Source organism: Phocoena phocoena, chromosome 5 (genome assembly GCF_963924675.1).
Source record: "Phocoena phocoena chromosome 5, mPhoPho1.1, whole genome shotgun sequence".
Taxonomy (NCBI): domain Eukaryota; kingdom Metazoa; phylum Chordata; class Mammalia; order Artiodactyla; family Phocoenidae; genus Phocoena; species Phocoena phocoena.
This window is the reverse complement of record NC_089223.1, coordinates 35,749,946-35,775,001: the sequence shown is the minus strand read 5'-3', so window position 1 is coordinate 35,775,001 and position 25,056 is coordinate 35,749,946. Positions and strand designations below refer to the sequence as shown.

The following is a 25,056-nucleotide window of genomic DNA, read 5'->3' as shown; positions in this document are numbered from 1 at the left end:
TATTTCTGGAGAATGGAAACCTGTAGGGGCTGCAAAGTAAATCATCCAGTGAGACCTTGGTCCTACAGTGACGAAATTCTTATAAAAGCTATAAGGGCCAAGGCTATCCAATACCACACAAGCATATAAAATACATAAGGCTCCATGGGAAAAAACACTAACCATGAGAAATGATGACTTCTCTCACCAGTATAAAAGTGGGAAAAACTCAAGCCCAGTTTTAAATAGGTTGTCATTTTAGACTTCCTCTATAAAAAGCCAAATTATTACCAGGTCCCATAAGTATGGAAGAAGTGCTGGTCAAGGAGATGTTTAATCTATACCTTTGATCCTAGGATAAACCAGGCAGTTAAATAATTTCAAAATGTGCAAAACAGACATTCCCCTTGAGTTCGTGAGGCGCTACAAAGTGTCTTTCAAATGACCTGCGAGTCCAACTTATTAAACAGCCACACAGGTGAGAACCAAATTCAGGTTTCCAACAGAAATTGTAGAATGTTACTTGGCAAAGCTACATTTCCCTAAGACAGCTTGTCAGGTAGCTGGTCAGTCTAAATTACTTTGGCTCCTCTGGAATTGCTGTCAAATCCCACTTGGCTGAGAGCTGAGGTCAGAGGACGTGAAGGCCAGCAGACGCTGGCTGAGCAGGGCATTGTGCCGCTTCAGGTACACTATGATGTCTCCTTGCTTCTCCACAATCTCTTCCAGGCTTGAGAGAGTCCTGCACAGAACCAAGGTATTCATGAGTTACACATGTTCACCAAAAGTCTCTTTGCAAATGGATCTCTACTAGTTTTCAGTACAGCACGTTATATCCGTTACTTTTTCTTAGATTTTATAAGCCAAGGCAATATCCCCAAATGAGATTCTTTCTTTAGACTTGGTTTCACCACAGCTGAGAGGAAGTAAACAAATCAAACATAGTTGTAAACATATTTTAACATATGCAGAGTCCTTAAACTCCAAGCATCAGAATGGTCTCTAGATTTCCAGATGGAATAACCTTTTAAATCTCTTTCACTAATCTTTTACTCCACACTTACCTGAATCCAGTCTCCGAGGTAATATTGCTGGGGTAAGCATAGATTTTTTCTTCTTCAAGTACATCAGGCTGTGGCTTGGCTTTATTAAATTTTCGAATTTTCACTAAAATAATAAAGTCATTATTGTCAGGTTATCCAATCACGAAAAATTTTCTAATTCCATTTATTCAAATTTCATTAGTAACTGGCTATTCTTTTCAAGTAATATGCAAAAAAAAAAAAAAAAAAACGGTTCATAAAGTGAATAAACAAATAGGGAAAATGTGCTAAAAGGGAATGGAAATGATGATGCAGAGGCAAGAGAAGAGTCAGGAAAGAGCCATCAGCGCTCATTGGCCGGAAGTGAAGACACGTGGAAGAGCCAGGGAATTCGGTGACCTGGAGGCCACTGACGAACCTGAAGCCTTAACCCCAACATGAGTGTCCTTCGAGATGTGACCTTTGGTGAGGTAATCAAAGTAAGAACAAAGTAATGGGGGCTGTGCTGATCTGAGAGATGAAGGGACACCAGGAATGCACCTGCACAGAGCAAAGGCCACGTGAGGACACAGCGAGAGGCGGCCACCTACACACCAAGGAAGAAGCCTCTGGAGAAGCCAGGCCTGCAACACCCCGATCTCAGAGGTCCAGCCTCCACAACTGAGAGAAAATAAGTTTGTGTGTCTTAGTCACCCAGGCTGGGTATGTGCTCTGGAAGCCCCAGCAGCCTAATGCACGTGGGTAGAAGTCTGCTGCAGAGAGTTGAATAATCAGACACAACAAGGCTGTTGTTCCCAACCTTGCAGGTTTGGCTACAGACTGAGCTGAACAATCTGCATGTCTGAGTAAGAGCCACTGTCTGGGGACACTGACCCACCTGCGTAATAACCCTGGGACACGGCTGGAATGAGCACTCCCACCACAGATGGTGACAAGGGGACAAGAGAAAAGGCTGAGCCAGGCCTCAGTGATGGCAGTGACTGTCCAATGAGACTGGCCTTGAGAATTGTTCGTGCAGCTCCAAATGGGTCAAGTATTCAACACATGGGAAGGGGGAGGGGACGTCGGTTAGGCCCCAGCACAATTTTTAAAAACTCCACATATGATTCTTTCCTTTCTTGTAACAACCCTTGAGATATAATTCACATACAATGCAATTCCTTCAAAGTGTACAATTCAATGGTTCGGTACATTCAAACAGTTGTGCAACTGTCTCCACAATCAATTTTAGAACATCTTGTCACCCCAAAAAGAAGCCTGGGATCCATGAGCAGTCACTCTCTAGGTACCCCCACCTCCAGGACTAGGCAACCACTAATGTGTTCTCCTTCTCTATAGATGTGCCTGCTCTGGGCATTCCAAGTACACAGAATCATACAATATTTACGTCTGGCTTTTTTTTCTCTCAGCATAATGCTTTCAAGGTTCATCCATACTGTAAGTGTCAGTGCTTCATTCCACTATTCCTTCCTTTTTGTGGCTGAATACTATCCTCTGTATGGGTAGAACACCTTCTGTTGGTCTAGTCCTCACTTTATCCTAACACCATTTAGGTTGTTTCCACTTCTGGTTGCTATAAATAATGCCATTTGGAACATCTGTGTAAAAGTACACATGGACCCAGAAGTGCATGTGCTGAGTCATATGTTCAACCTGTCATGGAACTCCCAGGACCCACAGATGATTCTGATGTGACTCTCAGATGAGAATGAGGCTGGAGAAGATTAAACAAAGAGGTTAAAGAGAAATGTGAGAAGGTTAGGAGACATGCAGCGGGTTCAATCAGAAAGGACCAGAAGGAAGTGGGCAGTGAGATGCCGAAAGAACCAGTGAGGGAATGTAACAAGAAGCCCTTGATTTTTAGGTGGTGGCCAAGAGAGTTAGAAATGAGAAGCCCCTCACACAAAAACAGACACACACAGATCAACACACAGAAACAGAACAGAGGACACAGAAATAAACCCACACACTTATGGTCAATTAATCCATGACAAGGGAAGCAAGAATATACAATGGAGAAAAGAATCTCTTCAATAAGCATTGCTGGGAAAACTGGACAGCTACATGTAAAAACTGAAATTAGAACATTCTCCAACACCATATACAAAAATAAACTCAAAATGGATTAAACACTTAAATGTAAGGCTGGAGACTATAAAACTGCTAGAGGAAAACATAGGCAGAACACTCTGACACAAATTGCAACAGTGTTCTTTTGGATCCATATCCTACAGTAATGGAAATATAAGCAAAAATAAACAAATGGGACCTAATGAAACTTAAAAGCTTTTGCACAGCAAAGGAAACCATAAACAACACAAAAACAAAACCTACAGAATGGGAGAAAATATTTCCAAACCACAAGACCAACAAGGGATTAATTTCCAAAATATACAAACAGCTCATATAGCACAATATCAAAAAAACAAACAAACAACACAATCAAAAATTCGGCAAAACTCCTACACAGACATTTCTCCAAGAAGACATCAAGATGATCAACAGACACATGAAAAGATGCGCAACACGGCTAATCAGAAAAATGCAAATCAAAACTACAATGAGGTATCACCTCACACCAGTCAGAATGGCCATCATCAAAAGTCTACAAAAAAGGGCTTCCCTGGTGGCGCAGTGGTTGAGAGTTCGCCTGCCGATGCAGGGGACATGGGTTTGTGCCCCGGTCTGGGAAGATCCCACATGCCGCAGAGCGGCTAGGGCCGTGAGCCATGGCCACTGAGCCTGCACGTCCGGAGCCTGTGCTCCGCAACGGGAGAGGCCACAACAGTGAGAGGTCTGCGTACCGCAAAAAAAAAAAAAAAAAAAGTCTACCAAAAAAAAAGTATACAAATAAAATAAAATAAAAAGTCTACAAATAATAAATGCTGGAGGGGGTGTGGAGAAAAGGGACCCCTCCTGCACTGTTGATGGGAATGTAAATTGGTACAGCCACTATGGAGAACAGTATGGAGGTTTGTTAAAAAACTAAAAGCAGATTTACCATATGATCCAGCAATCCCACTCCTAGGCATATATCCAGAGAAAAAACATGGTTCAAAAGGATACATGCAGGGGACTTCCCTGGTGGCACAGTGGTTAAGAATCTGCCTGCCCGCGAGCTGCGGCTAAAAGCGTGGACCCCAAGGATGGGCACGAGCCGCGGCTAAAAGCGCGGATCCCAGAGACGGGCGCGAGCCGCAGCTAAAAGCACGGACCCCAGAGACGGGCGGGAGACGCTAAGGCTGCTGCTGCCGCCACCAAGGGGCCTGTGTGTGAGCACAGGTCACTATCCACACCCCTCTTCCGGGGAGCCTGTGCAACCCGCCACTGCCAGGGTCCCGGGAACCAGGGACAACTTCCCCGGCAGAACGCACGGCGCACCTCAGGCTGGTGCAACGTCACGCTGGCCTCTGCCGCCGCAGGCCCGCCCCGCACGCCGTGCCCCTCCCTCCCCCCGGCCTGAGTGTGCCAGAGCCCCCACATCAGCGGCTCCTTTAACCCCGTCCTGTCTGAGCAAAAAACAGACGACCTCCAGCGACCTACACGCAGAGGCAGGGCCAAATCCAAAGCTGAGCCCCTGTGAGCTGTGAGAACAAAGAAGAGAAAGGGAAATCTCTCCCAGCAGCCTCAGAAGCAGCGAATTAAAGCTCCACAATCAAGTTGATGTACCCTGCATCTGTGGAATACATGAATAGACAACGAATCATACCAAATTGAGGAGGTGGACTTCGAGAGCAAGATCTATGATTTTTCCCCCTTTTCCTCTTTTTGTGAATGTGTATGTGTATGGTTCTGTGTGAGATCTTGTGTGTACAGCTTTGCTTCCACCATTTGTCCTAGGGTTCTATCCATTGTTTTAATTTTTGTTTCTTAATAATTAATTTTAATAACTTTATTATACTTTTCCTTCCTTCCTTCCTTCCTACCTCCCTCCCTCCCTCCCTCCCTTTCCTCCCTCCCTCCCTTAGACAACGAATCATCCCAAATTGAGGAGGTGGACTTTGAGAGCAAGATTTATGATTTTTTCCCCTTTACCTCTTTTTGTGAGGGTGTATGTGTATGCTTCTGTGTAAGATTTTGTCTGTATAGCTTTGCTTCCACCATTTGTCCTAAGGTTTTATCCATCCCTTTTTTTCTAAATAATTATTTTTTAATTCAATAACTTTATTTTATTTTACTGTATCTTCTTTCTTTCTTTTTTCCTTCCTTCCCTCCTTCCTTCCTTCCTCCCTCCCTCCCTCCTTTCTTTCCTTCTTGCCTTTTCTTTTCTTTCTTTCTCTTCCTTCCTTCCTTCTCTCCTTTCTTTCTTTCTTCCTACTTCTACTAATTCTCTCTACTATTTCTCCCTTTTATTCAGAGCTGTGTGGATGAAAGGCTCTTGGTGCTCCAGCCAGGAGTCAGGGCTCTGCCTCTGAGGTGGGAGAGCCAACTTCAGGACACCGGTCAACAAGAGACCTCCCAGCTCCACATAATATCAAACGGCGAAAATCACCCAGAGACCTCCATCTTTACACCAGCATCCAGCTTCACTCAACGACCAGCAAGCTACAGTGCTGGACACCCTATGCCAAACAACTAGCAAAACAGGAACACAACCCCACCCATTAGCAGAGAGGCTGCCTAAAATCATAATAAGGCCACAGACACCCCAAAACACACCACCAGACGTGAACCTGCCCACTAGAGAGACAAGATCCAGCCTCAACCACCACAACACAGGCACTAGTCCCCTCCACCAGGAAGCCTACACAACCCACTGAAACAACCTTAGCCATTGGAAACAGACATCAAAAACAACGGGAACTATGAACCTGCAGCCTGCAAAAAGGAGACCCCAAACACAGTAAGATAAGCAAAATGAGAAGACAGAAAAACACAGGGCAGATAAAGGAGCAAGATAAAAATGCACCAGACCTAACAAATGAAGAGGAAATAGGCAGTCTACCTGAAAAAGAATTCAGAATAATGATAGTAAAGATGATCCAAAATCTTGGAAATAGAATGGACAAAATGCAAGAAACATTTAACAAGGACCTAGAAGAAATAAAGATGAAACAAGCAACGATGAACAACACAATAAATGAAATTAAAAATACTCTAGATGGGATCAATAGCAGAATAACTGAGGCAGAAGAACGGATAAGTGACCTGGAAGATAAAATAGTGGAAATAACTACTGCAGAGCAGAATAAAGAAAAAAGAATGAAAAGAACTGCGGACAGTCTCAGAGACCTCTGGGACAACATTAAACGCACCAACATTCGAATTATAGGGGTTCCAGAAGAAGAGAAAAAGAAAGGGACTGAGAAAATATTTGAAGAGATTATAGTTGAAAACTTCCCTAATATGGGAAAGGAAATAGTTAATCAAGTCCAGGAAGCACAGAAAGTCCCATACAGGTTACAGCCAAGGAGAAATACACCAAGACACATATTAAACAAACTGTCAAAAATTAAATATAAAGAAAGCATATTAAAAGCAGCAAGGGAAAAACAAAAAATAACACACAAGGGAATCCCCATAAGGTTAACAGCAGAAACTCTGCAAGCCAGAAGGGAGTGGCCGGACATACTGAAAGTGATGAAGGAGAAAAACCTGCAACCAAGACTACTCTACCCAGCAAGGATCTCATTCAGATCTGATGGAGAAATTAAAACCTTTACAGACAAGCAAAAGCTGAGAGAGTTCAGCACCACCAAACCAACTTTACAAAAAATGCTAAAGGAACTTCTCTAGGCAAGAAACACAAGAGAAGGAAAAGACCTATATTAACGAACCCAAAACAATTTAGAAAGAGGGAATAGGAACATACATATCGATAATTACCTTAAATGTAAATGGACTAAATGCTCCCACCAAAAAACTGAATGGATACAAAAACAAGACCCATATATATGCTGTCTACAAGTGACCCACTTCAGACCTAGAAACACATACAGACTGAAAGTAAGGGGATGGAAAAAGATATTCCATGCAAATGGAAACCAAAAGAAAGCTGGAGTAGCAATTCTCATATCAGACAAAATAGACTTGAAAATAAAGACTATTAGAAGAGACAAAGAAGGACACTACATAATGATCAAGGGATCGATCCAAGAAGAAGATATAACAATTGTAAATATTTATGCACCCAACATAGGAGCACCTCAATACATAAGGCAAATACTAACAGCCATAAAAGGGGAAATCGACAGTAACACACTCATAGTAGGGGATTTTAACACCCCACTTTCACCCATGGACAGATCATCCAAAATGAAAATAAATAAGGAAACACAAGCTTTAAATGATACATTAAACAAGATGGACTTAATTGATATTTATAGGACACTCGTCCAAAAACAACAGAATACACATTTTTCTCAAGTGTTCATGGAACATTCTCCAGGATAGATCATATCTTGGGTCACAAATCAAGCCTTGGTAAATTTAAGAAAATTGAAATTGTATCAAGTATCTTTTCTGACCACAATGCCATGAGACTAGATATCAATTACAGGAAAAGATCTGTAAAAAATACAAACACATGGAGGCTAAACAATACACTACTTAATAACGAAGTGGTCACTGAAGAAATCAAAGAGGAAATAAAAAAATACCTAGAAACAAATGACAGTGGAGACACAACAACCCAAAACCTATGGGATGCAGCAAAAGCAGTTCTAAGGGGGAAGTTTATAGCAATACAAGCCCACCTTAAGAATCAGGAAACATCTCGAATAAACAACCTAACCTTGCACCTCAAGCAATTAGAGAAAGAAGAACAAAAAAACCCCAAAGTTAGCAGAAGGAAAGAAATCATAAAAATCAGATCAGAAATAAATGAAAAAGAAATGAAGGAAACAATAGCAAAGATCAACAAAACTAAAAGCTGGTTCTTTGAGAAGATAAACAAAATTGATAAACCATTAGCCAGACTCATCAAGAAAAAAAAGGAGAAGATTCAAATCAATAGAATTAGAAATGAAAAAGGAGAAGTAACAACTGACACTGCAGAAATAAAAAAGATCATGAGAGATTACAACAGGCAACTCTATGCCAATAAAATGGACAATCTGGAAGAAATGGACAAATTCTTAGAAATGCACAACCTGCCAAGACTGAATCAGGAAGAAATAGAAAATATGAACAGACCAATCACAAGCACTGAAATTGAAACTGTGATTAAAAATCTTCCAACAAACAAAAGCCCAGGACCAGATGGCTTCACAGGTGAATTCTATCAAACATTTAGAGAAGAGCTAACACCTATCCTTCTCAAACTTTCCCAAAATATAGCAGAGGGAGGAACACTCCCAAATTCCTTCTACGAGGCCACCATCACCTTGATACCAAAACCAGACAAGGATGTCACAAAGAAAGAAAACTACAGGTCAATATCACTGATGAACATAGATGCAAAAATCCTCAACAAAATACTAGTAAACAGAATCCAACACCACATTAAAAGGATCATACACCATGATCAAGTGGGGTTTATTCCAGGAATGCAAGGATTCTTCAACGTATGCAAATCTATCAATGTGATAAACCATATTAACAAATTGAAGGAGAAAAACCGTATGATCATCTCAATAGATGCAGAGAAAGCTTTTGACAAAATTCAACACCCATTTATGATAAAAACCCTGCAGAAAGAAGGCATAGCGGGAACTTTCCTCAACATAATAAAGGCCATATATGACAAGCCCACAGTCAACATCATCCTCAATGGTGAAAAACTGAAAGCATTTCCACTAAGATCAGGAACAAGACAAGCTTCCCCACTCTCACCACTCTTATTCAACGTAGTTTTTGAAGTTTTAGCCACAGCAATCAGAGAAGAAAAGGAAATAAAAGGAATCCAAATCAGAAAAGAAGAAGTAAAGCCGTCACTGTTTGCAGATGACATGATACTATACATAGAGAATCCTAAAGATGCTACCAGAAAACTACTAGAGCTAATCAATGAATTTGGTAAAGTAGCAGGCTACAAAATTAATCCACAGAAATCTCTGGCATTCCTATATACTAATGAGGAAAAATCTGCAAGTGAAATCACGAAAACACTCCCATTTACCATTGCAAAGAATAAAAGAATAAAATATCTAAGAATAAACCTACCTAAGGAGACAAACGACCTGTATGCAGAAAATTATAAGACACTGATGAAAGAAAATAAAGATGATACAAATAGATGGAGAGATATATCATGTTCTTGGATTGGAAGAATCAACATTGTGAAAATGACTCTACTACCCAAAGCAATCTACAGATTCAATGCAATCCCTATCAAACTACCACTGGCATTTTTCACAGAACTAGAACAAAAAATTTCACAATTTGTATGGAAACACAAAAGACCCCGAATAGTCACAGCAATCTTGAGAACGAAAAACGGAGGTGGAGGAATCAGGCTCCTTGACTTCAGACTATACTACAAAGCCACAGTAATCAAGACAGTATGGTACTGGCACAAAAACAGAAAGATAGATCAATGGAACAGGATAGAAAGCCCAGAGATAAACCCACGCACATATGGACACCTTATCTTTGATAAAGGTGGCAGGAATGTATAGTGGAGAAAGGACAGCCTCTTCAATAAGTGGTGCTGGGAAAACTGGACAGGTACATGTAAAAGTATGAGATTAGATCACTCCCTAACACCATACACAAAAATAAGGTAAAAAAGGATTAAAGACCTAAATGTAAGGCCAGAAATTATCAAACTCTTAGAGGAAAACATAGGCAAAACACTCTATGACACAAATTACAGCAAGATCCTTTTTGACCCACCTCTTAGAGAAATGGAAATAAAAACAAAAATAAACAAATGGGACCTAATGTAACTTCAAACTTTTGCACAGCAAAGGAAACCATAAACAAAACCAAAAGACAACCCTCAGAATGGGAGAACATATTTGCAAATGAAGCAACTGACAAAGGATTAATTTCCAAAATTTACAAGCAGCTCATGCAGCTCAATAACAACAAAAAAAAAACAACCCAATCCAAAAATGGGCAGAAGACCTAAATAGACATTTATCCAAAGAAGATATACAGACTGCCAACAAACACATGAAAGAATGCTCAACATCATTAATCATTAGAGACATGCAAGTCAAAACTACAATGAGATATCATCTCACACCAGTCAGTATGGCCATCATCAAAAAATCTAGAAACAAAAAATGCTGGAGAGGGTGTGGAGAAAAGGGAACACTCTTGCACTGCTGGTGGGAATGTGAATTGGTTCAGCCACTGGAGAACAGTATGAAGGTTCCTTAAAAAACTACAAATAGAGCTACCGTATGACCCAGCAATCCCACTACTGGGCATATACCCTGAGAAAACCAAAATTCAAAAAGAGTCATGTACCAAAATGTTCATTGCAGCTCTATTTACAATAGCCAGGAGATGGAAACAACCTAAGTGCCCATCATCGGATGAATGGATAAAGAAGATGTGGCACATATATACAATGGAATATTACTCAGCCATAAAAAGAAATGAAATTGAGCTGTTTGTAATGAGGTGGATAGACCTAGAGTTTGTCATACAGAGTGAAGTAAGTCAGAAAGAGAAAGACAAATACCATATGCTAACACATATATATGGAATTTAAGGGAAAAAAATGTCATGAAGAACCTAGGGGTAAGACAGGAATAAAGACACAGACCTACTGGAGAACGGACTTGAGGATATGGGGATGGGGAAGGGTGAGCTGTGACAGGGCAAGAGAGATGCATGGACATATATACACTACCAAACGTAAGGTAGATAGCTAGTGGGAAGCAGCTGCATAGCACAGGGAGATCAGCTCGGTGCTTTTTGACCACCTAGAGGGGTGGGATAGGGAGGGTGGGAGGGAGGGAGATGCAAAGGGAAGAGATATGGGAACATATGTATATGTATAACTGATTCACTTTGTTATAAAGCAGAAACTAACACACCATTGTAAAGCAATTATACCCCAATAAAGATGAGAAAAAAAAAAAAAAGGAATCTGCCTGCCAATGCAGGGGACACGGGTTCCAGCCCTGGTCTGGGAAGATCCCACATGCAGCGGAGCAACTAAGCCCATGCGTCACAACTACTGAGCCTGTGCTCTAGAGCCCCCGAGCTGCAACTACTGAGCCCACGTGCCACAACTACTGAAGCCTGTGCACCTAGAGCCTGTGCTCTGCAACAACAGAAGAAGTCACCACAATGAGAAGTCCTCGCAATGCAATGAAAAACAGCCCCCGCTCGTCACAACTAGAGAAAGCCTGCACGCAGCAACGAAAACCCAATGCAGCCAAAAGTAAATAAATAAAAATAAATAAATCTGTTTAAAGAAAAAAAGGATACATGCACCTCAAGGTTCATTGTAGCACTTTTTACAATAGCCAAGACATGGAAGCAACCTAAATGTCCATTGACAGATGAATGGATAAAGAAGACGTGACACATATATACAATGGAATATTACTCAGCCATGAAAAAGAATGAAATAATGCCATTTACAGCAACATGGATGGACCCAGAGATTATCATACTACATGAAATAAGTCAGACAGAGCAAGACAAATATCATATGATTATCACTTATATGTGGAATCTAAAATATGATACAAATGAGCTTACTTACAAAACAGAAATAAACTCACAGACACAGAAAACAAAGTATGGTTTCCAAAGGGGAAACGGGGTGTGCAGGGAGGGATAAATTAGGAGTTTGGGATTAACAGATACACACTACCGTATATAAAATAGACAAACAACAAGGTCCTACTGTATAGCACAGGGAACTATATTCAATATCTTGTAATAACTTACAGTGGACAAGAATCTGAAAAAGAATATATACATCTGAATCATTTTTCTGTACACCTGAAACTAGTACAACACTGTAAATCAACTATACTTCAAGAAAAAAAAAAGATATGAATAGGCCCTTGGCTTCCGATGGCACGAGAACAGCGCGCCCACCCAAGGGCGGACAGGGACTGAGCGCTGGGCTCCACCACGCAGGCCGGGAGAGCTCAACAAAAGAGAAGATGGGGCCATCAGGGGGCCAGGCGGGATGCCAGGAAACCAGCTTCCCAGGACAAGTAAAGAACACACCTCAAGGAGGGAGCGAGCCACTGTGTCCAGTGCCACTCAGGAGATGAAGGCTGAGACTCGACGGTCTCATGAGGCTTGCCTCTAAATTGGAGTTACGTTCATATGGCATCTCCTTATAATGATGTCTTCCATATAATAACTCCAAGATAAATGAAGATACTTGGAACAAGTTTAAGTTTCTTGAACTGGGCAAAAAGAAATAACAGTTACAGGATATTAAAGTAAAAGTTAAGAGGCAGAAATAAAAGACAATAGCTCAACAACAGAAAAATGTCCATCTTTGAGACTCATCTTTGTGGGGTTTTTTTTCCCTGAAGGTGTTCCTTTTTTTTTTTAAATTGAAGTACAGTTGATTTACAATGTTGTGATAGTTTCTGGTGTTTGTGGTTTTTAAAATAAATTAAATTCCATGCAGTCAGCATATATCAGATCACAGGCCAGGCAATAACACCAGTGCAATCTACATGGAATGAGAATCTTCCACTCTTCCTTTCCACCACAATAAGCCAAGGAGAGCTCTCACTAAACTGCAGGACACTGGACATGGGCCTGCTGCCCCTTACCGTCTTTTCCTCCTGAGCTGAAGCCCAAACATCAGGGCTACTGGAAGGCTGGTAACTGAGTGGCATTTTTTGAATCCTTGCTTATTTATTTATTTAATTATTTTATTTTTTTGCGGTACGCGGGCCTCTCGCTGTTGTGGCCTCTCCCGTTGCGGAGCACAGGCTCCGGACGCGCAGGCTCAGCGGCCATGGCTCACGGGCCCAGGCGCTCCACGGCATGTGGGATCTTCCCGGACTGGGGCACGAACCCGTGTCCCCTGCATTGGCAGGTGGACTCTCAACCACTGTGTCACCAGGGAAGCCCCGTTGCTTATTTTTAAACAAATGGAAAGCTAATCAAATCACCACAAAGCTTTTAAGTTTTATTTCCCTAGTTTTTTCCTACAGAGGCAGTCAGGTGCCCAATGAGAAGAGTCCATCTTGACTTTTAGAGATTAACTACTTTACTGCAGACAAATTAGTCAAATTTAGATTAGAATTAGTATATCAAAGAATCATATCATGAAGAGTTACTATCAGCATTACCAAAACTAGGAATCTTTTAAATCTTTTTAATATAGAGAAGCGAGAAAAATGCATGTATCAGGGAATCAACCTTAAATTTTTTGCGATACACTGAACAAAGTCAACATTTGCCCTAGAAGCCTTAAGAAGAGGTACAAAACAGTAAAATGAAACACAAGCTTTGGCCCATGTGACTTTTCCTTCATAACTGAAGAAATAATCTCTTTCAAAATGGACAGATAAGGTATTTTATTGTCACAAAACAACTGTTGCTCAATGCCACCAAATTAGCTGCTATTACAGATTTTAGTGCATGTCAGTACTGCAGCTGGAATGAAATCTTGTTTCTTCCGGGCATGGAGTTTTTTCTCTTCAGGTATCCTTCCATCTATTTTTCATGTTAACATGTTTGAAGCTTATTTAATTTTACCACTGAGAGTTTTGAGAGACAGCCAGACAGAACAATCCTCAGACAGTTCTAAATTTAGAAAGAAGTGGGTTCTTAAATGGTTTATCAAAATCAAGTTTGGGCTAAATGCAGTTTTGCACGTATTAACTTATTTACTTACTTTATTTTACTTTTATTTTGCCGCACAGCATGTGGGATCTTACCCCTACCAGGGACTGAACCCATGCCCGCTTCAGTGGAAGCGCAGAGTGTTAACCACTGGACAGCCAGGGAAGTCCTATATTTAGCTATATTTTAAGTTAAAGCCAGACTTACATCTCAGTTGCTTTTGAGGATGCAAAAGTTTGTAGATCTTTTTTATTTTTTCATTTTCTTCTTTTTTTTTTAATGGAAAGCCTTCATTCTAGTTGATAAGAATTTATTGATGACACAACTTTAGAAATGCGACTCACCGGTATGTTCCTGGTGGTTTGAAATTACAGGAGTCTGGATGTGGTCAGCAAGGAGGTATGGGTGCTCAATAGGGTAACGGCCACGTAGAAAAGGTTTCCCGCCAGAAAGGTAATGGGCTGGGCTTCAGGTGGGGATGCGACCAGCAGTGAAAGGCCTTTCTATAAGAAGAGGCTCCTTGTCATTCTCACCTGTGTACACGAGCAGGCACGTCAGGGAACAGACCAGCTCCACGGCCAGGGTGGCCAGAATGAGGTCCAGGTACAGCGCGCTGGGCTCGGGGAAGGAGTGCTGCAGGCAGAGCAGGAAGAGTAGCGCCGTGTTGCCTGCGGGGAGGAGACGCAGCGTGCGTGTGTGCGTGGGCAGGGCGGAGTCCCGGAGCCCGCGCTGCTGCCCCCGGCGCAGCCCCCTCAGGAGTACCGCGAGGGCGCGGGCACCCACCCAGCTACGCGGCGACCAAGGAAGGTAGAGGATGGAAATCAAACGTAACACGGCTAAGAGCAAATGATGCCCCATGACACAAATACGTAAGAATCTGGACTTTTTTAAAACTCAAGGAGTGAGTTTCTACGAGGACCCGGTGGCCCCTTCTGGTCATGCAGCACAGTAAAGGACGCAGCGAGTATCCAGAAAAAAACCGGGGACACGCTGCTGACCTTGGACAGATGACCTAACACCTCCACTCCTCGTCTGAAAAATGGGGTGACAATAAATATGAGCTGTTTCCCCCCTGCTCAGCATATCCATTATTTATTTTTGAAGACCATTTTAACCTCATTCTGCACTTACAGTCTGAAGACTGTCAAAGAAAATTTAGGGGCAGAAGTCATTCCCGTAATGTTTTACCTTAGAATTTCCTAAAACTAACATATTTATCCAAGTCTGATCAAGGCTGGCGAGATGCTCATTTGATTTACCTTCTGCTTCTTGGTACAAAGGGATGACTGTGAGCCAAAGAACCCTGTTTAAATAACCTATCAGAAGTCCCTCTACACAAAGCAGTGGTCCAGCACAAATCCCTACGCCCTCCCCTTACACTCACAAATGTCACAGTGTCTTAGCATGTTGACCAATAGCTCAATTTATGAATTAGTTTTGTGTACAAGACAAATATAACTTTACAGCTTTAGGGAGAGGAAAAAACTAGGGAAAAACCTCTGCAGGGAAAGTGAACACAAAGTTTCCAGAGGATTTCTGATGCCCTGAGCAAGGCCTGTGTCAGCAGTGTGGCAGGTCACAGGGTGAACTGCAGGCTGGCAGCAGAGACTGCAGAAGTAAGACATTCCCCTGAATGATAAGCACTGTGGACATCATGAGAGCACCCTGCCCAGCACCATGTCTCCAAGGGTCAAGTTTTCGCTTCAATGAAAAGAACAAATATGCAACTTGCTATGCAGCTAATAACATTTGATAGAGTTCATGATGTATTTCAATCTAAGGAAGGAGAACAGATAAATCAGATAAATATTTTCAACTTATTTGGAAGGAAAGCAAAGCCCCTTCTCCCATCTCCACAAACTAAAATAAAATCAATTTATTTTTCTTTCTGCAGAGAACAACAAGCATCAGGATGAAGCCAGACAATACCCAGCAATACTATCACAGGCAAAAAAAAAAGAATGGTCACATACTTCGGATTAGCTGGAAGTTCTATATCCTCATAGATTTACCTTCTTTTTCTTCAAATAAGAAAAAAATATTTAAAAAAATAGAAACAAAGTAAACACCTGCCCCAATTCTCCTGGATTTTCTGGGTCCTTATATGAGTAACTTAAAAGTGATGCTGTCTGTGATTAAACTGAGGGTCCAATTGTTTAGAAACAGACTGTGATTCAAGGTCACATGTGTAGCAATAATTTGAAAGTCAGAGGAAAGGCAAAGATTAGACAATCTCTTGGTGGGCCTCAAAAATACTATTTCCAGACCATCAGTGGAGAAACTGAACATTATTTTGGTCAGTATACAAATAGGTTTCTGCTTTTCTCTTTGTCAGAGGCGCAAAGATTATAGGGACATCTTCTGGCCAAAAACAAGTACTGCAATCAGCAGTAGAAGTAGAAACCGCACTCTTCCTCAGGGGGCAGTAAAGGCCGCCCCTTGGAAGTGCTTCAAGACCAGCCACTCCAATACAATACTTTTTTCTCTGCAACCGCTGGGCCCTCCCGCTCCCATTTACAGCCTCGCTGAGCAGATGAACTCAGAGCCTGCCCTTTAAGAAAATGCACTACCAGAACACAGGAAAAACATTAAATTCTGTAGAACTGTTTTTCTGGGGAAAAATTAATTTCTAATTTGGTTTCAAAATGTTCAAACATTTATTCTGGACTCAAATTGAAAAAGAGGGCTTTTTAGAAAAGGTAGAAACCTTGACAAAAAATACCTGAAGAAGTTCAATTTAATTCCATTAAGCCTTTAAATTGTCTGCATCCTGGATGGACTTTCTGACCTTGCCTTCATAAATTGTTTTCCAGGTTTTCTGCTTTAGTAATACATCTTATTATATAACAGTCCTTCTCTTACTGCGGGAAAAGCACTGAGCTTCATTTAAAATAAAACAATCCCCTCTTATCCTACAAGTATCAACTAGCGTCAGCTGTATATCTCCTTGCGATGAGTAAGTCTGCTAGTATCAAAAGGGGGGAAAAGTCCACATTTCGCACAGGGGTACCTTGATCATAATGAAGGGGACAGAAAATGCTACCCCAAAACATGCCTCCTTTGTCTTAAGGATTATTTTAAGCTGATTATTTTTAAGAAATGGCAGACACTGATGAAGCTCTGAAAACCAAGTAGGAATTACCTTTTATAAGAGACATTTACAATTATAAGGGAAATCTCCATTTGTAAGGTTATATCCCTCTCTGTACCAGGATGACTCTAAATCTCTAGAAACTCTAATCAATGCAGAAGGCAAGCATAACAAACTTACCCTTGTTTACTGTGCTTTTCCTGGTCACCTCCCAGAACTATCGCCCCTCCCACAACCCTCCCCATCTTCTTTGGTCTTTAGCTGGAGATATTACTTAAGAGGGTGGCTTAGGCCATTGTGGAGTTACTCTGCTTTCCTGGGTCTCTCCCATGTATACAGGAGGTATAATGTTATTAAACTTCTATTCGTTTTTCTCCTGTTAATCTGTCCTTTATTGGTGGAATCTCAGGCAAGAACCTAGAAGGGCAGAGGGAATATTTTTCCTCCCTTACATAACAAATACAGATTTCAAAGGGAAATATAAGAAAAACTTCAAGACATTAAGGTGATCCTAATTTTAGTGGCCACGTCACTCTCACAAAAATGAGAGCATGTATTTGATTATAAAATCAAACTTAACATTTTCTTTCTGCTGTCATTTATTACACTCAAGCAAGCCACCGAATAGCTGAGTGAGACAACTGGGCTTACCAGTGGAGTGTATCATCAGCGCAAGGCTTTTAAGATGCCTTGTTGACCGGTAGATCTTGTTATAGCCTCGGTTTCTTACTTTGCTGTGGTGATACTGGATGTATCGTTCAAGGAGGAAATGCAGAATCCACAAAATAACTTTTCCGAGGATTATGACTGTCTGAACTTTCAATGGGTTGGTATAGTTTCCTGGGCACTTGTCCTCAATTGGATTGGGGTAAGAACAAAGCACACCTGTTAAAAATGCTAAAATAACAAACACAATCTGGTGGAAAGGAAAACAGTAGAATTAATATTCAATATTTGGATTTAAGAAACAATAATGACCATCCCCAGCACATATTCTTATACCTATGACTTTCAGTATCCTACTTTTATGAGTTTAAAAATACTTTCTTTTTTGCCATTTTTACAAATTTTTTAAACAGATAATCTGGAGAAAAATTTGCAGAAAATTTGGGAAACAGATAAAATCACAAATAAAATAAAAATCACCCCAAATCCCATCTAACAAAGATGAGTACTTAATGTTAAATTCAATTTCCTGCCCACTTCTCTTTTATTAAAATGAGTAAAAACAGTTAATTTAGCACCTCAAAACTAATAAAAATTGTAAATTAAAAAAGTTTATTTCTAGCTTCAGTTTTAAGAGAACAAGAATAACTATCCAATTAGATTGACAAAAATTTAAAAGATTGATGTCAACATATGGGCAAACAGACAGTCTCATAAAATGCTGACTGGTCTGGGAAGTGCTGCTGAAAAATAATTTGGAAATATCTTGACCCAGAAATCCTACCTTAGGACCCTATCACTCAGAAGTAAAAGCACAGTACCTAGGATATATGGACACATATATTTACTGCAGTGTTCTCTGTATTTGAAAAAAACTGTAAATTGCCCAAGTATATGTATGCATCCATAGCAGAATATTTGAATAAATTAAGGTATACCCACTCACATAATAGAATGATATTTAGCTATAAAATAATTAACTAGGCAACTTCCCTGGTGGCACAGTGGTTAAGAATCCTCCTGCCAATGCAGGGGACATGGGTTCAATCCCTGGTCTGGGAAGATCCCACATGCTATGGAGCAACTAAGCCTGTGTGCCACAACTACTGAGCCTGTGCTCTAGAGCCCACGAGCCACAACTACTGAGCCCTGGTGCCACAACAACTGAAACCCACATGCCTAGAGCCCGTGTTCAACAACAAAAGAAGCCACTGCAATGAGAGGCCAGTGCACCACAATGAAGAGTAGCCCCCGCTCTCGTCACAACCAGAGAAAGCCCAAGTGCAGCAACAAAGACCCAACACAGACCAAAAAAAAAAAAAAAGAATTAACTAAAGCTCTATGTATTAGTTTGGGTGGATACCTATGATATGTTAAGATTAAAGAAAGTAAGGTGTAAAGTAGTAGTTCAAAGTGTGATCTCCAGACCAGTTAGAAATGTAAATTTTCAGGCCCCAAATCAAAATCTCGGCGTGTGGCGAGCAGCCTGTAGTGTAATAAGCCTGCCAGGGTATCTGGTGCATGCTCAAGTTTGAGGAACACTGCTGTTGAGTAATAAATACCGTATTATCCAATCTTTTCTTTTCTGGAAATGGGGGACATCCTTTTATAACGTGGTAATCTTTTTGTATACATTTGTATGAACTTAACGAAAGACACTGAAAGAGATACAGTGAACTGACCCCATTTATTAACTCAGGGAGAAGGGGTGAAGCAGAGAAAAGGGAAGATTATATCTTTGTATACTCTGGTAATGTTTTACTTGTTAACCATAAGGCAGTATTATTCTATAATTTTTAAAAAATCAAAGAAAATTTTAAATGCTGTCATTAGCATCCATCACCAAGCATCCAATAGCAGCCAATCTTAGCATGTAATAAATCTATTTAAAATTTATGTGGTTTGTCAAGAGCAGTAATATTTGCTATAGCAGCTCAAGATGCATATCCTCATAAAGTAAAAGTGGAAAAGTCAACATATTCCCTCTACTGTAATATACTGTACATTGAACCCAACTGATCCATTTTGTACAAAGTAGTATATAAAGACATTAGTTTTTCTTGTTCTTTAACACAAGATTCTCTTAGTCCTAAAATTAGGGCAATCAATCCCACAGTATCGAAGGCAGGCAATTTAACATAAAAAGTTTTTTTTAAGTGGTGTGTGTGTGTACTGTACATGCATAAAGAGTATGTTATACCCTTTATATAATTTATAATTATATAATTTATAAATTATATCAATACAAAGAGGCACAAGGAAAGAAGTGCTTCAGCTGCTATTTGGGGATCAGGAAGCCATGGCAGAATCAGGCCACTTACTAGATCTACATGAGGAAAATAGGTGCACCTCTGTCCTCAATGCACTCAGTTCTGAGTGCAAGTCTTCCACAGTGCACCTCACTGGAGCAGCAGCTGGGCCAGTCCTCAACCACATCCACCCCTTCATGAACACCCAAGGAGTGGTGAGAATCTGCCTTCTTTTGATCTTTCACATTGCCGCAAAGAATAACTACAGCCCCTAGTGTTTGAGACTGCAGTAACCAAAATGAGGAAATAATTAACAGACTTGGAGCAGAGCCCCCAGTAAGCCTACAAGACCATTCATACATGTGTCTTGTTTTGTTTTTATGAGGTTGAACTTTATTTATTTTTATTGAGGGATATAATTGACATAACACTGTATAAGTTTAAGGTGTGCAATGTGTTGATTTGAAACATTCGTATATTGCAAAATGATGGCCACTGTAGCTTTAGCCAACACTTGTATCATGTCACATAATTACCATTTCTTTTTTGTGGTGAGAGCAATTAAGATATCTAGTCTCCTAGCAACTTTGAAATTTATAATATTAGTGTTGACTATAATCACTATGCTATGCATTAGATCTCCAGGATTTATTTATCTAGTGGTTGCAACACACATTTTTAAAAATCCCCAGACATTTGTAATTTTATCATATAAAACATGGGGCAACAGTACACTGATTCCTCTGCTTAACACTATTTCCTAGGTGTAAATAAATAGATAAATTTCCATGTCAACATACGTAGATTTATTTGTATCTTTTTTGTTTTTATAACTTAAAAAGTAATACATGCGTATGATAAAAAAATTCAAATAGTACAAAAAGTAAACATTAAAATATATTAGGTGTCCCTTCCATTGAGGCGCTCAGTGCAACTAGCATTAAAAGGGTCTTGTGGGGCTTCCCTGGTGGCGCAGTGGTTGGGAGTCTGCCTGCCGATGCAGGGGACACGGGTTCGTGCCCCGGTCCGGGGGGATCCTACATGCCGCGGAGCGGCTGCGCCCGTGAGCCATGGCCTCTGAGTCTGCGCGTCCGGAGCCTGTGCTCCGCAGCGGGAGAGGCTGCAGCAGTGAGAGGCCCGCGTACCGCAATAAATAAATAAATAAAAATAAAAAATAAATTAAAAAAAGGGTCTTGTGTATGCTTCTGGAAATATTCTATTACAGAATACGGGAATAAACGTTAAAAGTTTCCAGTACCAATTCCAATGTGTTTGTGGGGGGGAGGGGACGGCGGAGGGGGGCAGCAAATCTCTGACACCAACTGGGAGCTCAACTGGTGAAATGGGTGTCTTGATGAAGACAGCTCAACTCAATTCTGACACTACCTGGAGAGAGCATCAGATCCCATGGGTTGAAGGCTCAGTCCCACAAGACTGCCCTCACTTCAGATGCTAACTGCAAGTCCAAGTTGTCACCAGCGCTTCTTACCCACTGGCTACAAATCAGAGGTTCCCACAACCCCCTCCTTGGACTTTAGATACCACTTGCAAATCCAGGTTGTTACCTGCACTTCTGACTGACAGGCTATAAATCAGAGGTTCCCATCAACTCCTTCTTGGGTTCAATTAGTTTGCCAGACTGGCTCACAGAACTCAGGAAACCTGTTTACTCAACACATTACCAATTTATTACAAAGGATATTAAAAGATACAAATCAATAGCCCGATGAAGACATACTTCCTGCCAGTTCCCAAACAAAGGAGCTTCTGTCCTGGTGGAGTCTGGGGGCCTGGCAGTGGTTCATAACAAAGTGTTCTAGCTCACCAACCTGGAAGCTCTCTGAACCCCCTCCTTTTGGGTCTTTATGGAGGCTTCATTACATAGGCCTGGTTGATTAAATCATAGGCCATTGGTGGATGATTTAACCTCCAGCCCCTTTCCCATCCCCAGAGGCCAGGGCGTGGGACTGAAAGTTCCAACCCTTTGTTCCTGCTTGGTTCCCCTGGCAACAGTCCCCATCCTTAGGTGCTTTCCAAAGTCACCTCACCAACATAAATACAGCAGTGGTGGGAAGGGGTTGTTATGAACATCAAGACACCCATTTCACCTTTATGACTTTGAAGTGATTTTAGGGACTGAGGACAAAAGACCAAAAATTATAACAAAAGATGCTCCCATTGCTCTTATCACTCAGGAAATTCCAAGGGTTTTGGGAGCTATGAGCCAGAAACCATGGATGAAGACCAAAGACATATGAGAACTATATTTTGATCATCTGAATGACCAAATATATTTCTTATAAGTCACAACATCACCCATATACACATTTGTCTCAACACTCTTTTAAAATGTACAAACAGGAACATTCTGTACACACCACTGTAAACCTCATTTTTTTCCATTCAACAATGAACCGTGAAGGGTACACATCCACCCCAAGTTTCTCTTCTAAGTTTCTCTTTTGATATTGTATAAGCATTCCTTCATATGGACAGGACATACAAAGCATCTTCTGGATGGTGGCAGATTGTAGTTTCCTCATATTACAGACAACATTGCTATCATAAACGATATCCTTACATGTGTGCAAATATGTCTACAATAAATTATTTGAAGTAGAGATATGAGTAAATGTATGCACACTTTAAATGTTAATAGATATAGCCAAACTGCCCTCTGAAGAGGTTATAAATTTTTGAAAAACATCGCCTTTGGATGGATCACTTTCTCCCAGTCAACTTACATGTATCAACAAGAGAAGATTTGCAATGATGACTGTAGGAAGAGCCTGGAATCTGGGCCTAAAATGAGCGTGTAATGAGTGATGTGGGAGATGCTGGGTGTCCAGAAGGGGGTCATCTTCAATACTTTGGATGAGATCCAAGGAACCCTGAGGTGCAGAAAAAAGCAAGCTATAATCACCACTCTCTGGATTATGTTTCCAAGACAAATCTACTAAACTATAAAGCTTTAAAATTCATTACACAAATTATAGGCAAGAAAACACACTCCCTACCTAAAGCTAATTTTGAAAAAATACCATAAACTTCTTGATGACTACTGTAAACTGGTAAAAACAATTATTAAAACAAGTAGAAGAATTCTTTATCGCCAAATGAGGTAAGTCAAAATGAGATTATGTATAAATAATCTCATTAATTATCAATTATTAATCTCATTAATCTCAAATAATTTTCTTCAAGCCCTCAAAACTTAGATATTGATTTATTTAACATTATACACACACACACACACACACACACACACACACACACATATATTTACATTTCTGGCTGTGCCGTGCAGCATGTGGGATCTTAGTTCCCTTACCAGGGATCAAACCCGTGACCTCTGCAGTGGGAAGCGCAGTTTTAACAACTGGACCACCAGGGTAGTCCCCAACATTATTTATATTATTGATAAAAATTACATATGATTGCAATTCTTAAACTATATCTCGGTGTTCCACAAAATTTTGGAAAGCTGGTTGAGGCATTACTAAGAGGTCTTAAACAAACTTTCAATCATGAGAGAAATATGTTAGAGTGTTAATAGAAACAGATCACCCTGATAGACCCTCGAGGAGATTTCAGTTTGTAGATACCAGATTCTCAATGAAAACAACTAGTTGCAACGTCACTGAAGTAGCCAGCAAAGGCTGAGCTGCAACCTCAAAATCTTGTTAGTCATGTTTAAAGTTAGGGTCTTGACAGGAACAGCATCTTAGGTATCTGGTGCATAAAACAATCTCTCAGTCTCAGAGCCTTACTGAAAACTGTTACATATAAGGCACTGTTCCTGAGATAAAAGAATGTAAGACATAGTCCCTATTCAAAAGGAGATGACATTTTCATCGGGGAGGTTAGGATAAAGGCATGCAGGACTGAACAATATAAGAATGCAAAATAAAATATAGTGTGTGGCATATTATGGGGCAGTACATAATAAATTAGCAAATGAATAGCACAAATGATGCAAAAAATTTAGGTTAGATAATTGCACTAGAACAAGAGGGAAATGAAAATTTAGTGGGAAAAGGGGAAGCCTGAGAATTGGATTTGAAGACAGAGGATATGGGCTCTTCACTTTGGAAGGGGTAGAGAGGGGGACCAACGGTGTAAGGGCAGGCTGCTGTGCACCAGGATTATAAAGATAACACAGCAATCTGGGAAATGATCAGATCTGGAATGGGCTTCTCAATATCCACTCCCAGACATTCAATGCTGCTGCAATTTTTTTTATTCAATGCCTAGAGAGCTTCCTGTTTAGTTTGCCATAACTCATGGAGCAATTCTGATGATTTCTATTCTCTTCAAGACTCCTCTGCTTCTAGCTTTCTCAGTTAGAGGCTGTCCCACCTCTATGGCTCTTCCCTTAACTAATGTCCATGAACCTCTCCAGGCCATCCTTCCAGTCTCTGTGCCTCTTCATCCCTCCCCACCTGTCAAGTGTCTGTCTTAGCAAAAATGCTGCCTTCTCTGATGCCTCAATGCTGTTCCTTTTTCATCTGACATTGTAGTTTTTATTTCTGCAAGTTTGAGTGGGTTTGTTTTATATCTCCCATGTGTCTTTTTAACCTTTGGAACATATAGAAAACAGTTATAATAATTTTTTTAAATGTCCTTGTTTGCTATTTCTAGCATGTCATTTTTGAATCAGTTTTAATTGACTCATTATGTCATATTTCCCTGCCTCTTTGCATGCTTGATCATTTTTTCCACTTTATTGAGATATAATTAACATGTCACATTGTGTAAGTTTGCATACCATGAGTTGATTTGATACACTTATATATTGCAAAATGACTACCACCATAGCATTACCTAACACCTCCACTAAATCACATAATTAGCAGTGCCTGGTAATTCTGGACTGGATGCCAGACATTGCAAAATTTACCTCTTTGGGTGCTGGACATTTTTGTATTCCTATATTACTGAGCTTTGTTCTGGGATTCAGTTAAGTCACTTGAAACAGTTTGATCTTTTTGGTCTTTCTTTTAAGGTGCTTTCTTAGGTGGGACCATACCATGTTTGGTCTAGTGCTAATTATTCCCCACAAGTGATGCAAGACCTTTCTGAAAACCTAATACCCTGTGATTATGAGGTTTCCACTCTGGCTGGAAGAACAGGCACTACTCCTGGCCCTGCATGACAGTACTGCACCCTCTGGTCTTTCTGAGTGTTTTTTTTCCCAGTCCTCAGGGAGTTTCCTCAGAGGCACGAAGAACAGGACTCAGCTGAATACCTGAGGGGACTCTGCACCTCTTCCGAGCTCTCCCTCTGCGCAGCGCTCTCCTTTCTGGGTTCTCTGTCTTGTGAACTCCAGCTGCTTCGGTATCTCCAGATTCAGCTCCAT

At 40.7% G+C, this 25,056-nt stretch overlaps 1 protein-coding gene across 1 annotated transcript; it reads right to left on the bottom strand.

Moving 5' to 3' along the window:
- Nucleotides 1-582: 582 nt before the first annotated feature.
- Nucleotides 583-25,056, bottom strand: TMEM192 (transmembrane protein 192). The gene is made up of 6 exons (XM_065877209.1): nt 24,946-25,056; nt 22,442-22,588; nt 17,434-17,698; nt 14,225-14,359; nt 1,044-1,146; nt 583-721 (listed from the first exon to the last, which is right to left on the bottom strand). Exons 1-6 carry the CDS (start codon nt 25,054-25,056, stop codon nt 583-585), a joined length of 900 nt encoding a protein of 299 aa, XP_065733281.1.

Excerpts from the sequence above, each read along its gene's own strand:
- TMEM192 (XM_065877209.1), bottom strand. The coding sequence starts at position 25,056 with ATGGAGCTGAATCTGGAGATACCGAAGCAGCTGGAGTTCACAAGACAG. Across the intron at positions 17,699-22,441 it reads ATCTTCTCTTGTTGATACAT|ATTGTGTTTGTTATTTTAGC; the intron begins GTAAGTTGACTG and ends CCTTTCCACCAG. Across the intron at positions 722-1,043 it reads ACCTCGGAGACTGGATTCAG|GACTCTCTCAAGCCTGGAAG; the intron begins GTAAGTGTGGAG and ends GGTTCTGTGCAG.